Below are 16,775 nucleotides of genomic sequence, written 5' to 3'. Positions count from 1 at the left end.
TTACAGAGGTGCGTGGTTGGAATCTCGGCCGTGAGTGTTCTGAGGTTGCTTCTGATTTTAACTCAATCCCTCCTAGCGAATTTCGGTATAGTACCTCAATTTTGTCGTCGGTTAAGTAAACTGGAAACAGTGATACTTTCTAGTCATGTGATTACCAATGCTTCGGAGGAAGCTGTTACCAGTATATTCCGGATTTATACACTGAAGATTGTCTTTCTAGACTCCTGCGAAACGTCTGTAACGATCCACCTGACAATACATGTCAGTAATCTTCAGCAAAGTTCATAATGACTCCAGTGTCTTTACGTTTCAGCCCGTCAATCCCTCTCTGTGACCGTCTTTTGTGCGTGTGGCCGTCCGTAATAGCTGTTGACTCGTTTTAGCTGTTCTGCTTCAGTGTCAACTGTTCGTTCCGTTGCGTCATGAACACAACAATATTAGGGCCTTGTTTTTGGTGATCTGAACGCAGGAAGGAGGCAGAAGCACAATGTGTGCTTCACCCTAATATTATTAAAGTGATCAACTGTTGGAGGATTGAAAAGGCCAGACTTGTAGGACACATAGACGAGATAGAAACTAATACGAAATTGGTGTGTTAAATACTTAGCTGATAATATTAAAATGGATCTTTGAGCAACAGTGTGGAATCGTTTCAAACATCTCATAATATGATCTAGTAGAATACTTTTGTGATCACTGTAGTGAACCCTCGGCTTATATAAAATGACAGACATTTCATTAGTGGCTGAGCAACTGTCAGCTTCATAAGATGGAGTCTTTTAGTGTGTGTTTTATAAATTGGTGTTAATGACAAACTGTCATTTGCTCACTAGGCTGATGTGAAGGAAACAGACAACTTGGGAGATGTAGGTATAGATGGGAGGATAATATTGAATTATATCTTAAGATAAGGTTGGAGGTTTTGACTGGATTCATGTGGTTCAGGTTAGCGACCAGTAGTGGTCTCGTGAGACCATGGTAATGCACTGTCGGCTTCCATAAAAGGCTGGAATTTTCTTGCCTAGTTGAGCGACTGTTAGCTTCTCAAGGAGAACTGCTCCGTGGAGTTGTCACACAGTCACACGGTGTCAGCGGAATAGGTCACACAACTGAGCCTTGTGAAGGTTGTCTCACACTGGCTCCGAATTCTCCCAGTGTCAACACTCAGTTTGACTTGCTCTTCATCAGTGTTACGTCGACCGTATAGAATCTCTGCAGTTGGAGCAGCGCTGTTAAATAACCGAATTCGCTCCAGCCCGGAGGAACAGTCGAAAACAACTAGAAACCTGACAAAGTGAACAAGATCTAAACGTTTGTGACGATGGTACATGGGTACAAATATTACGATTCTGGACATTATCCATCCTCCTGTTTATATTGCAGAACACTGTTTCGGAGACTGAATTGTCTCCGTCTTCAGGTAAAAGCTACCAAGTTGGGCCCAAACAATAGAGCTAGGCGTCCGAAAATAGGGACTAGCTCTATCGATTGGGCCCAACTGAATAGGTTTCCCCTGAAGATGTAGGCAGAATCCAGTCTCCGAAATATTCTGTTTTGCAATATGAGCAGGTAGGAATTTTAGGTAAGAACAGGAAGATGGATAATGTCAAGAAATATATTATTTGTGTTGAAGAAGTATAGTCGGTATATGGACGGAGACAGAGACACGAATCCAGGACCTCGGAAATACGAAACAGACGTGTCCTCAACTCGAACTCGGCGCTCACTAAGGCAGAGTGAAGGTTTAGTCGTCTTCCTGTTATTACGAACTTAATTAACTTGCTCTGTAGGCCGCCAGGGCCGATCACAGTGGCCGACCGCGCGGTCTAAAGCATGAACCGTCTTCGCCTGCTTGGACGTTGGTATTGTGGGTTTGAATCCCATTCGAGGCATGTATATCTGTGTGCATTTATTCTATGTTTGTATAGTTCTGCATGCAGGTAGCGCCCTTGCAACGTGCTGTTCCCCCGTCCAAGTCCTGCCACTGTCTATAGATTAAGAAACTGAAAAAGCGGTCAAGGTCCACAAGGACTGCAGAGCCATACATAGATAGTGCCGGAGCAGGGATATAGAGGTCTTAACCTGAACACCCCAGGATGTGATACTGTGCTGCCTGGTAAGGGCTATCACACCCCTCAGGGAGCGGTGATAAATTACTATGGAGAAATTGTGGAACGATGACTAGAAGGGGAAAACAAGAAAATATGAAGAAAAGCTTGCTCCAATGCTGCTTCTCTCATCGTTTCACATGACGTCAGCCGGAACTGAACTTGGGGCTCCGCGGTGAGAAGCCATCACCTAATCGGTGTGGCACAACGTTCTTCCTGGTATTTAAAGTGAAGCTATCACCTGTAATAGGCCTTGGAGGCCCATAGGATTGCGAGACGTCGAGTCTCCCACAATCGGCTCACAAATGGCGGTGAAGATGTCAGGCTTACGCGACGGCCGCCCTTTACCCCCAGGAAGATTCCTGGTACTCATTTCTGTTAGAGGTTGAGTCGACCCCAGGGCCATAGTGCGGCTGGAAGGATTAGGTAAACTGAAAAAAATTCACCTCATCGGGATTCGAACCAGCGACCTTCTGGCTTATATCATTCTTAAAATCAAAATATGTAGAAATACGGATATAATTTTATCGCTAGTTCTGTATACGTTTGAAATTTGAACTCTCTCATCAAGAGAAATGCATAAACTGTTATTAGAAATGAATATAAGGAAAATATTTGGACCTAAGATGGAGGCAGTGACAGTAGGATGAAGAAAATTACATAATGAAAAGCTTCGTAATTTATACTCTTCACCAGATATTTGTAGAATAAATCGAAGATGATGGGATTAACCAGGCATGTAGAACGCATGGGAAATGGAAATGTTGCATACAAAGTTTTGGTAAGAGAGCCTGTAGGAAATTATCACTAGGAAACCGAAGGCGTAGATGGGAGGACACTATAAAAATGTATCTCAGAGGCGTAGGATATGAGATTGTTGACCAGTGGCGCGTTCAGTAAAATGCTGAGAATTTGTGTAGCTGAGAAACTGTGACCTTCTGAAGATGGTCTGTGCTTCATGTAACTAGCAGCTTGTCTCTTGAGTGCCAGTTCCAGATCTTGACCCGGAGCCCGACCGTCCCTGGTGTTCGTCATTTTCTCCACGCAGACTCAGTGATAATACCTCAAAATACGCCACGGTTGTTTCCTTCCACATCCCTTCCAATTATTTTTATTATTAATCCTATAATCTGAGCTGTTGAAAGCGTCGGTAAATAAGCGACAAATATATAGAGATTTTCCCTTTGTCCTTGTACCCTTAATTACTTTAGTTTTGTCTTTATCTTTGCAGTCCTTTCTTTCGCTCATTCAGTATTCTTCCTTTCGTGTTTCACTTTCCCTCTTTCATCATTTCTCTCGTTTCTCTCTCTGTTTTCATGTTTTCTTTGCGGCACCATTTTGTTGTGCTAGGAGACGTATGCGCACTGTCCACTGTTCCGTCGCTTGTGCGAAACCCATCGGTATAGCGTCAGCATACGTTCGCATTCGGTGCCACCGGTTGAACGAAACTGAAATGGCAATTGTATTGTCATCGTTCGATGTAGACCAGCAGCTGTCGCAACACCAGACAGCAGCACCCGAGGGAGTCTGTGTCTTGTGTCACGCAAAGTAGAGCACCTTTCAGGCAATTGTTTTGCCAATGCCTTCTTTGCAGTTTCTCATACCTCACTGGCCTTCATGTTCGTTTATTGTGCATAGGGTCAAATCACTTCTCACTCTACAAGATGTCCATAAATGCCCTGTCTGATTTATTGTAATAGTAGCACCTTTTATGTTTTGCACGACGAAACTGGTACTTGAATGTGCAGGAATGTGCGGTAGTATCACTTCGGATCCGAAGGAGAAAACCTTCGCAAGCCTTGACCTACAGAAAAATCAGTTCCTGATATCCGTGATAGGAAAGCACGCGTAGATAGGTATCTCCGAACACCCAGAAGCTTGTCAGATATTTTCAATATCAAGTGAAAATTGTGTTATCTTAATTTGGGTTTATTTTATTGCGTGCGGCATATTTTGTAAGCGGAGAGTTTTTAGAGAGAATGCTGCTGAGAAAATACAACTTGGGCTCCTCGTAAGGTAAGTTTTGGATTGGACTGGTAATTAATTTCGCTCCACACAGCGGAGTCCTTGTTCAGAACCAAATAATCGCTCGGGTAATCAAATAATCGTCATGTCCTTTGTTGAACTCGAGGCTCGTTTCTGTTTTCATTGCCATCAGTCCTACTGAGATAAATGAATCAGTCCTCTTCATCAGGTGCTATATTTTTAATATTATCCTCCTGTCCAAATAGTCTGTCGGCCCAAATTTTTACATATTTCTGTGTGTTACATGACCCACTGATCTGTTCTTTCTTGATTAGGTCATCGTGTCGCTTCCCCCGTCTGCTGACCTTGGCGGTCTTCTCTCAGCCTCTGGGGCCCACTCAGCCTCTTATACAATGGGTACCGGGGATAAGGCGACCGGGGCGTTAAACTGAGCACTCACCACCTAGTTCCTACTTGTAAATCAAGAATCTTGGAGCTATACCTCTGCTTCCCCATACGCCTTCATGGCATAATACCTTCTTTTACATGTTATAACGGATGCCTATACATACATTAAAACTGTCACAGTGCCCGCGCGGTCTAAGGCATGAACTGTCTTCGCTCGCTCGGACGCTGGGATCGTGGGTTCGAATCCCACTCAAGGCGTAGATGTTTGGTGTATGTGTATGCCTTTATTCTGTATTTGTGTTGTCCTGTGTTTAGGTAGAGGCGCCTTGCGACGGGCTGATCACTCGCCCAAGGAGCCGTACCATCTGTGAAAAATGATTACGGAACTGAATAAGAGGCCAGGGCCCTAAATGTGCTGAAAGAGCCATTGAAAAGAAATACATACAATAAAGCCTCGTTAACACATTGAGACATAAATAATATTTTCAAATTCAATTCTCACCTCACGGAAACATTAAATGACCAACCGATTAATGTTGTACAGGGAAATAATCGCTGTTTATTATCAGAACCAGACAAAACATATAAATACATACTGTGCATAAAATTCAGTTTTAGTTTTCAATTTTTAAGCGCCATGTTAGTTGGATCGTTTTTCACCACGGCATGGCGCGTCCTCAGGTTGCGGATGGAGGAGACGGCCTACAGGTATGGAGGGTAGCTGCGAGTATATTGAATAAGCAGTCGCGGATTGCCGACAAGAGATGATCATGTTGGGGCTTGGGCTAACAACTCCTCGCCGTAAAAATAACCTTCTTATGAAAGATCACAAGAAGGCTCAAGTCAAGTAGGATGAAATGGGCAGGGCAGGTAGCACGAACTGAGGCGAAGAAGAATGTATATAGGATATTGGTGGAAAGCCAGAAGGAAAGAGACCACTAGGAAGACCAAGACCTAGGTGGATGGACGATATTAAAATGGATCTTTGAGAGATAGGATGAGATGGTATGGACTGGATCGATCTCGCTCAGGATAGGGACCAGTGGAGGGCTCTTGTGAACACGGTAATGAACCTTCGGGTTCCATAAATTGCTGGGAAGTTCTTGAGTAACTGCACAATTACTGGATTCTCAAGAAGGGCTCATCTCCATGAGTGAATTTTGAAGCCACTGGCACATCAAATTGCAGTTATGCTTTAAACGGTTAAGTAAACCAGGGAAAGAAATGGACGATGGAATACTCTTAGCTGTCATATGTTGGCAACCCTGGGCGGACTGGTGATTCAGGGTCCTAAACGTCGGTAATATTTTACAACACTAGAAGGCGTCTCGTCCCAGAAGACAGTAACCTTCATAGTCAATGCTGTGAGAGCCTCATATTTTGACACATCCTGACAATAATTGAAATACGAGGGAGAGTCAGGAACTAGGTCACAAATGGAAGTAAAACAGCTGTAGTGAACATATCTAGTTTTCTGTATGTATCACTAGGTAGCAGCACAGTTCAGCTTCATGGCAGTCTAGGTAGGAGACGCGCATGCTCATATTCGGAGGCTGGTTTCAGTAGTCAAAGTGGGGACCGTGCTTCAGGAGAATACTACCGAAAAGCAACTTTCTGTTTCCCGTTTTTATGGGCAAAAGAACTCACTACAAAGGATATTCATACAGAAACATTTCCTGTTTACGGTGGGAAGTGTTTGTGTCGTAAAATGGTTCACAGGTGGGTCTAGAAATTCTCGCAAGGATGAAGAGGTTGAGACGGATGTGCGGAAGTGGCTGAGACAACAGTCAAAATGCTTCTATGCTGTGCGTTTCGACGCACTGGTAAAGCGACGGGAAAAGTATATCAGTGTTGGTGGAGGATATGTCGAGACATAAATGTTTTATTTTCCGAGGTTCGAATATCACATGTTTTACGTTTTGTATCCACTTGAGACCTGTTTACTGACTCTCCCTCGTATGTTTTGGAGGTCGCCCAGCGTTAAGCTGCTATGAACTTCTCAGTCCTGTTGATCACCTGTTCAAAGAACACCCTGTATTTTATCAGTAATATCCCAACGTGTATCAGTGAAGTAGGTAGGTCACCCCAAATGAACCACAGTATATTTGTAAGTAACTTTATTTATTTACATTAACAATATATTATAATTGGTGACTATAGAATGGGAGTAAATGTGTTACATAAGTGCAAACCCGTAGTGGATCAATGAATCAGGGCAGTTGCTTAGCCGAAAAGGGCCTTGCCGTATGGGGCAGCATAGGCTGCAGGTGCAGCATAAGCGAGGGGAGCGGCGACCTTAGCTACGGCTGGGGCGGCGTAAGCAAGGGGAGCAGCGACCTTGGCGATGGCGGGGGCGGCATATGCCACAGGAGCAGCTACCTTGGCGACGGGGGCGGCAAGCGGAGTCTTGTGCACCACTGCGTTGAATCCGTTGACGGGGTCAGCGGAGTACTCCACGGTACGCACTGTGCCATCGGGCTCCACCAGGCTGTAGCTGCCCTGGACGACGTCTCCGCTGCGGCTTTCCTGCTGGCTCTTAGCGTCGCCGGTCAGAGCGTCCTGGATGTCGTAAGCGTAGCTGTACTGGGGGTTGGGGTCGTAGTCGGTGTCGACTGCCACGGGGGCCGCTACCTTAGCGACGGCGGGGGCAGCATAAGCGAGGGGAGCGGCGACCTTAGCGACGGCGGGGGCGGCGTAGGCAAGGGGAGCAGCTACTCTGGCGACGGCGGGGGCGGCGTAAGCAAGGGGAGCGGCACCGTAAGCCAGAGGTGCTCCGGGGGATACCACGGCGGGGGCGCCGATGATACCTGCGCGTGCGACGGCCACCAGAGCGGCGAGGATGAAGAGCTGGAAAGAAACAGTGTTCCGTATTTTAGACGTGTCGTTTGAATCCCAGCGTTTGGAGTTGTAAATGTTCGGTTGAAGCTGGCGTGATGCCTTACATCCTTAAGCCAGACAGTTGCCTTAACAGTTTCCTCCTGTAAGCTTCTAGGCACTATGCAGAGTAATGTTGACAAGGAAAGGGACCATGTTCCTTGTGCATCTGCTTGTTCAGAAGACGCTTGCTTCCCTGTGGTGATCCTGCATGCCACATCTATGTTCTAAGTAAAGTAAAAAGCTATCCCTGTAACAGGCCGTGAAGGCTTATAGGGTTGTGTGACGTTGAGGGTCCCACATTATCTAGACAATCGGCTCCAAGATGGCGGTAAGGTTGCCAGCCTTACGCGCCTGCCGCGCTTTACTCCCCAGGAAAATTATTTAATTTCTGGTACTCATTTGTGTTAGGGGCTGAGTGAACCCCAGGGCCATAGTGGGGCTGAGAGGATTAGGTCAATTGAAAAAAAATCCAGTGACCTCATCGGGACTTGAACCCGCGACCTTCCGGCTTGTAGCATAGCCCCTCAACCAACTACGCTACCGCGTGCCCCCTCTACGTTGCTTATTTAAGGACACTTTCACCATCGAGACTAGAGGTTATATGGCTCAGTTGGCAGAGAAGCCCGCAGCACGCGCAGAAGACTTTCCCCATTACCACTCTGTCCCCCACTAATCCCACACGTCCTGACCTGGACTCTAATCTGGGCCGCCGCAGAAATCCTGAAGCTGTATCTTATCAAATGCTTTAAACCCAGTTCACATTATCAGACTTATGTGCATGGTATAAAGACTTCAATGGACCCGGGGTAGCTCAGTCGGTATAGTGACTGTCCTACGGCAGGATGAGAGGTTATTCTTTTCACCGCATCGAGACCCGCTCTAGGGCCCACCCAGTCTCCTATCCCATGGCTACCGGCTGCTGTTTCCCCCGAGGCTTGTTCCTGACGATTCACCACAATCCAGTGGGCTACATCTCCACTTCCCACATGTTTTCTTCGTGACGTGATTAATTAAGCACAGGGACAGCTTCACGTACTTTGTGTCAAGTTTGTATATGTGATTATTCTTGTATATGGATATGTATACAGTAAACCATCGCTAATCCGGATCGAAATACGAAAAATGAAACATTCTCTTCACAGTTGGGTATATATTTAAAAAAAGAAAGAAAGAAAGAAAGAAAGAAAACATGGAAATAGAGCAAGAGGACTTTCAGACTGCGTTGAGGGCAGCTGGAGAGACTGAAACCGAGCAAGCAAATATCCAAGATTGGCTTCAGCTGGATGACGGAGGCCCTGAATTTCAGCTTCTTACAGAGGAAGAAATTGCTGCAGTGTCATTTTTATATTTATTTTCATCAACACTACCTGTATTATTAATTTTTTCATTTCTTTGTGTTCTAAATTCCTTTTTTTTTAGGGCTATGTTTTGCTTTATTAATCCGGGTGCCCTCCCCCCGCCCCAGTTAATCCCAATTAACGAGAGTTTACTGAAACAACAAGTAGAAATATGGCTTCATAGTCCGGGACATGGTTACCACCCTTGTCAGTATCACACAATGGAGTAGCCAGAACTCTGGAGAAAGTACAACACAAATACAGTATTCATTGTTAACTAATGTCCGGTAATTATAAATTTGGTTCTTTTGTAAAAATGCAGAAGGTACACAATTTTCTATCTTTAGCATCCGAACTACGCTGAATCGTATGTTACCACATGTATGTGACCATTAAAGTGGTCAGCATTATAACCAGTAACACACGGTGCAACTGTTATCTGACACGCAAACATGTGTATCTGGCAAAGAAATATTCTGATGGTACTGAGAGTGGAACATGGTTTATTGAAAAATAAATATACAACATTTTTGACCTTATAATAGAATTTTGAAATTTAGCTGCAGAGAAATGTTTTGAGTATGCAGCAGTTTCGTTTAAGTCCCCCCCCCCCCATTCATGTTTAAGTCTCTCAGTCCCAGAACTGTCATGCCCTGCGTGTGCTTTATCTATCAGCGTCATTCAGAAGACTTTATTGTCATCTGTAGCTGCCCCTGTAACAGGTCGTGGAGGCCCATAGGGTTGTGAGACGTTGAGTCTCCCACATTTTCTAGACAGTCGGTTCACAGATGTTGGTGAGATTGTCAGCCTTATTCGCCAACCGCCCTTTACCCCCAGGAAGATTCCCAGTGCTCATTTCTGTTAGAGGCTGAGTCGACCTCAGGTCTATAATACGACTGGAAGGATTAGATGAATTGAAAACTCCAGAAATTGTAAAGCAGTTATGTTCGGCTATGTGAGTCTCCACACAAAGTTATGCCTAATGCAGCAAACCGGTTTTCGGTGTGGCGTGGATATCATTTTCTTTGTACTCGGGAGGTTCCGGATTCGAATCTCCGCCAGGAGACTGGCTGTTTAGAATAATGTTTTTTCGTATCGTTCTTTGCGAGTAAGTGTAAAGATATTACCTCATATTAGGCCACGGCCACTTCCACTTCACTGTTCTGTAGTCATCGTGATGTCCGTTTTTATGTATAATATTGAAATTTAACTGTGAGTTCCGAAATTTCTCTAAAGAAGTCTCCACGACTCGGTCAGGGTAGTAAGACAAGAGAAATACGGCCGTGAGTCCCGCGGGTCCCGGAACCAAAATAGGACTGTGCTGGCGAGGGTCAGTAGCAATTTACCCGAACAAGCGATCAGTCTTTAGTTTCGCGACATATTGTCTGTTCTGCGAATATTGATAATTGTTTTTACGTTGATGTGTGAAGTGTTGTTAGTATTTACTGTGGAATGTGATTTTAGCAAATGAATATTTGGAAGGCGACTTTATTTTCGAATCATTCACGTAGAAACCCCGACAAAAAATTTAGCATCATCCTGTAGATTGGGATCTATGCTTATTTCAGTTTTCCTGTTCCGGTCGTTAGGAACACGTTCATTGATATGATAGACAGCATCACTTGCTGAGCATACATTTGGACTGTTAATGCAAATTACGGTTGTTCTCTTTCCTGACAATTTCTTAATTAGTAGTGCAATGCGTGTAAGTTGTTTTTGCTTAGCAACGATGTAATAGCCTAAATATGCAGGAATCGCATAACTTCTTATTATAACATCTCTTGTATCCATTATTTCTTATAAAGAATTCAATTTTGAGTTATATTTCAGATCTGCTGATAAGGAATGTATTTCTTGGGGACCAGATACCTTGTAACAAAAGAATTCATACGTATGATAGTATTTTCAGTTTGCCGTTGAATTTCAATGGGCCGTTCTCTGATTACCATATTTTGTACTGTAAGAGCTGCTCAGAGCGTGGATAAACAATCCATAAAGAAGTAATAAAGTAAATAAATAAAGAGCACACGGTAGCATAGTTTGTTGAGGCACTATGCTACAAGCGGGTTCGATTCCCGGTGAGATCATTGGATTTTTCAATTGACGTAAACTCCTAACAGAAATGAGTACCAGGAATTTTCGTGGGTGTAAAGGGTAGCCGGCGCGTAAGGCTGACAGCCTCAACGCCATCTGTGAGCCAATTTTCTAGAAAATATAGGAGCCTCGACTTCTCAAAACTCTATGGGCCTCCACGGACTGTTAACAGGAATAGCTTTACTTTTACTAATGTAAATAAATATCCATACGTCTACCTGTTTAACCGCTTATCGTATTCCCCCGCTACTAACTGGACCCCCTCCCCGTACGTCTACTGCATCATTCCCCTCCTGTACGGATCGACGTGACAGTGTACAGACACTGTTCAGAGAGCCATTACAACGCCAATGCGAATCAGGAGATCAGAGTCACTTTATGCAGCCCATAATTTCACTGGTTTATCCTCAGAAACTATTTTTTCCTATGAGACCCAAGTCTGTAGTGACTATGAATACTATACAAAAAGACAATCTCCGTGGCTTTAGTCCGCAAGCGAAATGTACCGACCGAACGACCGATTATAAATACCACTTGCCATTATATCATTACCGGAGTTCGTGATCAGATAGACATCTCGTTTGGTTCTTACTCAGTAGGTCGCGGGTTTAAACCTAGCCTCAGAAATGTGCCATCCTCACCGAGGCTCTTGTGGTTCTCCTCAGCCTCTCCGGACAGATGCCGGGATCCTGCGTCAAATTAAGGAAAGTTTGCTGTTTTCCTTATCCCCCCTCCCCAATTTATTGTGCCCTAATGCTACAGTGCGACCTGCTGACAGTGTTGTCAAACGAACCGTAAATAAGTAAATGCTTCAATCCGAACGCCATTGTGGAGCGGGCAGGAATTCTGCCTCGTATTCGCCAAGTCCTGTACGTAAGTTTTGTCTCACATTTCGTTGTCCGCAGTTTCCTCCCGTCCGTCAATCCATATGCCGAGATTGTTTCAGAAATTCGATCCGCGCTCTGTCCAATTCACACTGTGCAGTGTGGGCTGCCCACATGAGTCGTTTGTAGTGCAGAGAGTACTCACCTTGCAGGCCATTCTGTATGTGTCTGTGTGTGTGTTTGTCTTGCTGCTTCTGTGCACACACTTGGGGCACGCTCCCTATATATATACCGAGTGCTTAGTGACGCAAGCATTTCGACACTGACCACGCCTGGGCCGCGTGCCCTTGCCCGGGGGGCTGTGCTCGCCCCGATATTTGTCGCCATCATGGGGTCACTGGGTTACTCTGAGGACTGATCTAAATTACATAATAAGGAGCCTCGGCTAGTGTTTTAAGGTGTGAGTTTTTTTTGCAGTGCGTGAAAATTCTGCGTTATTGGTCCTAAATACGTAGGATTTGAGGTTCTGACACCGGTGGTTGTGAAGAGTTCTGTATTCCGGGATATAACGCACTGTAGTCCGTTGAAAGTCAACTTACGTTTCAGAGGAACATATCGTCTCCATCTTCAGGGTCGAAGCAGGAAACCGCTTTCATTCTGGTTTCTTGCTCGGAATATTCGTCGACTCAGAAGATGGAGGCCACACGTTCCTCCGAAACGTCAGTTGATTTTCAGCGGACTACAGAGGCTAGAATGGCTCCTTGATGTTTCGGCAAGTGGGTCGCCTAGAATGGAGACAGAGGATCCCTCCGAAATGATGGCGACTCACCCACCTACAAGACCTGCCGGACCTTAGAAAGCGAAATTACCCACAGTCGACGGGATGACTAGACATGCAGTACGCAAAAATGAATAAAAAACTCTAATCGTACCTGAAAGGGGAAAAAACACTCTGTTGGAGACATACGAGTACATATAGATTGGGGGATAATATTAAAGAGCACCTTGTCTATTTGACGAGGCTCTCAGTAGCTCAGACTATAGTATCAAATGATGACATGACTAGTGAACAATGAAGTGGAAATTTTATAGATGGGAGTGGCCGTGGGGATAATTTGAGTTAGTATCTCCTCATCTGACTGTAGGGACTGAAGAGAATTTGAACAAAAGTTAAGTCAGTTTTCGAGTCGAGATTTGAACCAAGGGGCTTTCGAACCGCCGTGGTTTTTTCTTGATATTTTCCAAGATCTGATATTCGAAAGTGCATATTTTATTTTCACCCCCAAAAAATGCTGTTAACGCTGCTTAACTATTTAGGATTTGAGGTTCTCTCAGCGGTTATTACGAAGATTAATGTCTTCTGGGTTACAACGTCGTGTAGTCAGATGCGTCAGCCGACGTTTCGAAGGATTATATCGCCTCCTACTTCAGGGTCGAAGAATAAGCCGTGCAAGAAACCAGCCTGACAGGAAGTTGGTGTAATTTCAACGGACTGCACTGCGTTATATCCGAGGAGATGCTTAACTGTGTAAGATTTGAGGTTTTCACGGCGGTGACTATGAAGAAAGCGGTCTGCTGGGATGTAGCACCGTGTATATGTGGTGTTAACTGACGATTCGGAGGAACGTATCACCTCCATCTTCAGGGTATAAGGAAAAATAAGATCCGCAAACGAAAAAGCAGTGAGAGCAGGTGCAAGAATGTTCTTGTTTTTCCTTCTACCCTGAAGATGGAGGCGATACGCTCCTCCGATACGTCGGTTAACACCACATCTACACGGTGCCGCATCCCAGAAGACTGCTTTCTTCACAGATGCTTAACTGATACAAGAAATGTAATGGGGTGAAGCATTTAACGGTTGGGTACTCATCTTGTTTTCTGCGAGGATGTAGCTGAATTTGCAAGAATTGCTCTGGAAATGGCTCATGAAGTAGTTCTGCAAGTGTTACTCCAGTCCGGACGGAGTTGCGCGACACCGCAAGTGCAAGGCGTGGCTCTGAGAGCTAACCGAGTCAAGAGCAACTGCTCTGGCCCCGCTGTGGCCTTTGCCACAGCGGCGGAGCGAATTTGGAAACCCGTCCACACTCAGAGGTGTGCAGAGCCAGTGGAAGCACGCAGCGTCGAAGTCGTCGGCTGTAAATCGTACAATATTCTGAATTTCGTGTGTTCTTCAGGAATGCAACACCACAGGAGTTTCGTAACTAGTGTTCTTTGAGAGGTGCTATTAGGATGAAGGGTTCTGCCTTCTGGGGTGTGTTGTCATATCGGGGAAACATATAGCTTCCATCTTCGGAATCGAATATATGCTATGATATTGTCACGTGTCCGATGTACCGTGAGTAATAACGGGTTCTGGATTGGATGGATTTATTGGCACTTCTGTTATAATTACACTCAATTCTAACAGCTCACAACCAGCGGGTGTCTAAGACTCGCTTCATTCCTTACTGGACTACAAATGTCTTATCTTCCACTGTGACTGACTTGGTTCTGATTTACGAGTCGGTCACTTCTTCAGCTTCCGTTTTCCGCTGGTTTGTACGCCACAGCTGAACACTCAACTCTGAGCTCTATTACGAATGACGGCTCACAAATTAAGTCTATAATTCGGGGCGAACCGAAGAGAGACCACCACCTCGAATTGTTCGTCTGTTATTGTTTCATCCGTTGCTACGAAACGCGCTTTCAACGAGCCGTTGTCTAGCAATGGATTACCCCGTCATAATATTCTTTATAGTCACCGCTGTCAGAACAACAAATCCGTCATATCATTACTAGGTTCAGTTCGAGGTTCGTGTAGCAGTGACTATGAATAATTCCATGTTCTGGAGCCCCTGCAGACTGGTAGAAGTTCACGAATCTGGCGGAGGAACTTATTGCTTCGACCCTGAAAATGGAAGTGATATGCTCCTCCGAAACGTCAGCTGACTTTCAACGGACTACACGGTGTCACATCTCAAGTGGCTGAGAGCAGGTTCTTGTGAACACGGTGATGAACCGTCATGATCCTTAAAGCTGGGCACTTGCTTGCTTCTCCTGGGACGCTCTCAGGTTCTGGGGAAGGGGCCCTTTCCTACGGAGTCAGTTAAACGTAATCACGTTGGTGCGTGTCAGCACAGACAGTAGCTTCAGAGCGGGACGGCGGCCTGTAGTATCGTGTTGCAGGTCCCATGTAGACAGAGCCGATATTATGAGTTACCGGGTACTCAACGAACGGGCACGTAAGATGCCGGAGGTTAAATTTATGCTCAATCGGCATTGCAGTGTCCAACTGTGCCAAGAAACATATTCGTAGCGTACCTCTAGATAGCAGCTCCTCTTAGTGCATACTGTTATTCTCTTTTGATTAGTAAAAGGTGAAGCTATCCCTGTAACAGGCCGTGAATAAAACCGTACCGATTTGTGGACTTCGAAGAGTCGATCGTCGGGAGTTGTCTCTTTGTGTGTAATTTCCTCCGTCGCCTCTGATGGCTACGGTTCGTTGCAGTGACGTCATAGTAATGTAGTCAATTCATAAACGGAAAGCCACAGGGTGATGAAGGGATGTGCATAAGAAAGAGTTTCATAATATCGTTTCTTCTTTTAGGATATTATTGCGATGATAAAATGAAGAATGGGATGGGCAGGGCATTTAGCACGTATAGGAGATACTAGACATTCCTACAAATTTTATGTCAAAGAAAACTGAAACTTGTACGGGGAGGTGGGAGGATAATATTAAAATGAAGCCTCTGTGGTCTAATGGTCAGAGTTCCTGGCTACAGACCCAGAGGTCCCGGGTTCGATTCCCTGCGCTACCAGACTTTCTGAGAACTACTGGCGTAGGACTAAGTCCCTTGTACTGCGGCCACTTCTGGCCTATTGTACCAGCCCCAGATGATAGGTGAAGGTGATTGTGCAGCAGTTGGTGGAATGAAGATTGGCAGGGGAAACCGAAGTACTCGGAGAAAACCTGCCCCAACGCCACTTTGTCCACCACAAATCCCACTTGACCAGACCCGGGATCGAACCCTGGCCGCCTCGGTGGGAAGCCAGCGACTAACCGCTTGAGCTATGGCGCGGCCATGAAACGGGTTTCACTAAGTTACGTGAGGATAATTGAGGAGCTATATGAATGGAGAAGTGGCGGCACCGGTGTAGAAAACCGAAATTAATGGTCGTAGGGATTCATTGCGCTGACCACGCGACACCCTCTATCCGCTAAAGTTGGCACTAACTTCGCCGACAAGCGGCGGTCGCTCGGTCGGTATAGTTCGCGTGCGGACTAAAGGCCACGGAATTTGCAGGGTGTGGTCTTGTTCACAACTGAATTCAGTGGCCTACTCTTATGAACACGGCAATGAATCCTCTGGTGCAATAAAATACAAGGAATTGTTGAGTGGTTGAGCGAATATTACAATTGATGAAGGACTGTCCTCCATTGAATTAGTTGATCGTGTTTTGCGAGGACCAGCAAAGTCAAGATTACATTGGTAAGGCCCCGAAAACATTTCATCCGCTAGCGCACTGTTAGTTGACTCGACTGAAAGTACCATTCTTCGTGTCAAGTCTGTTCAAGGGAATGAAGAGGCAGAACAGCGTTACAGAATGGGCAAGAAGGTCAACACCTTGTTTTATTAACCGACAGTGATTTCTCAGTCTTGAGGTAGGAGAAGAGCGCATTTACAAAGAAATGTTTGGTATGTAGTTAACTGTAGATAGCCTCAGTGTTGACACTGGCGGCCTAACCCAGAGGGGCAACCATTGCGGCGACTGCTGATGGATATCCACGGGGCAGCTACCGTAGCCATGGGGGCGGCAAGCGGAGTCCTGTGCACGACGGCGTTGAATCCGTTGTCGGAGTCAGCGGTGTACTCGACGGTACGACGGGTGCCGTCAGGCTCCACCAGGCTGGACGACGTCTCCGCTGGGGCTTTCCTGCTGGCTCGTAGTGTCGCCGGTCAGAGCGTCCTGGATGTCGTAAGCATAGTTGTACTGGGGGTATGGGTCTACCGTGGCGGCTTTAGCTACTGCGGGGGCGGCGTAGGCGAGGGGAGCGGCGATGGGCCTAGCAATCGTGGAGCCATAAGCCGGGGGAGCTCCAGGGGCCACGACGGCTGGAGCCGGCCGCGGACAGGATGAAAAGCTGTGACAACAAAATATAGCATTACTTTCTGACCTAC

At 45.7% G+C, this 16,775-nt stretch overlaps 2 protein-coding genes across 2 annotated transcripts in view; one reads left to right on the top strand and one right to left on the bottom strand.

The window, feature by feature from the left end:
- LOC111869976 (neurobeachin-like protein 1) overlaps positions 1-16,775 on the top strand; it is a 166,675-nt gene that overhangs the window by 136,795 nt on the left and 13,105 nt on the right. The window lies entirely within an intron of this gene.
- Positions 6,655-11,852, bottom strand: LOC111869980 (cuticle protein 21). The gene is made up of 2 exons (XM_023861884.2): positions 11,819-11,852; positions 6,655-7,328 (listed from the first exon to the last, which is right to left on the bottom strand). Exons 1-2 carry the CDS (start codon positions 11,828-11,830, stop codon positions 6,705-6,707), a joined length of 636 nt encoding a protein of 211 aa, XP_023717652.1. The 5' UTR covers positions 11,831-11,852; the 3' UTR covers positions 6,655-6,704.

The sequence above is a fragment of the Cryptotermes secundus genome, unplaced genomic scaffold, assembly GCF_002891405.2.
Source record: "Cryptotermes secundus unplaced genomic scaffold, Csec_1.0 scaffold2419, whole genome shotgun sequence".
NCBI classification, from domain to species: domain Eukaryota; kingdom Metazoa; phylum Arthropoda; class Insecta; order Blattodea; family Kalotermitidae; genus Cryptotermes; species Cryptotermes secundus.
This window is presented reverse-complemented; position numbering and strand designations above follow the sequence as displayed.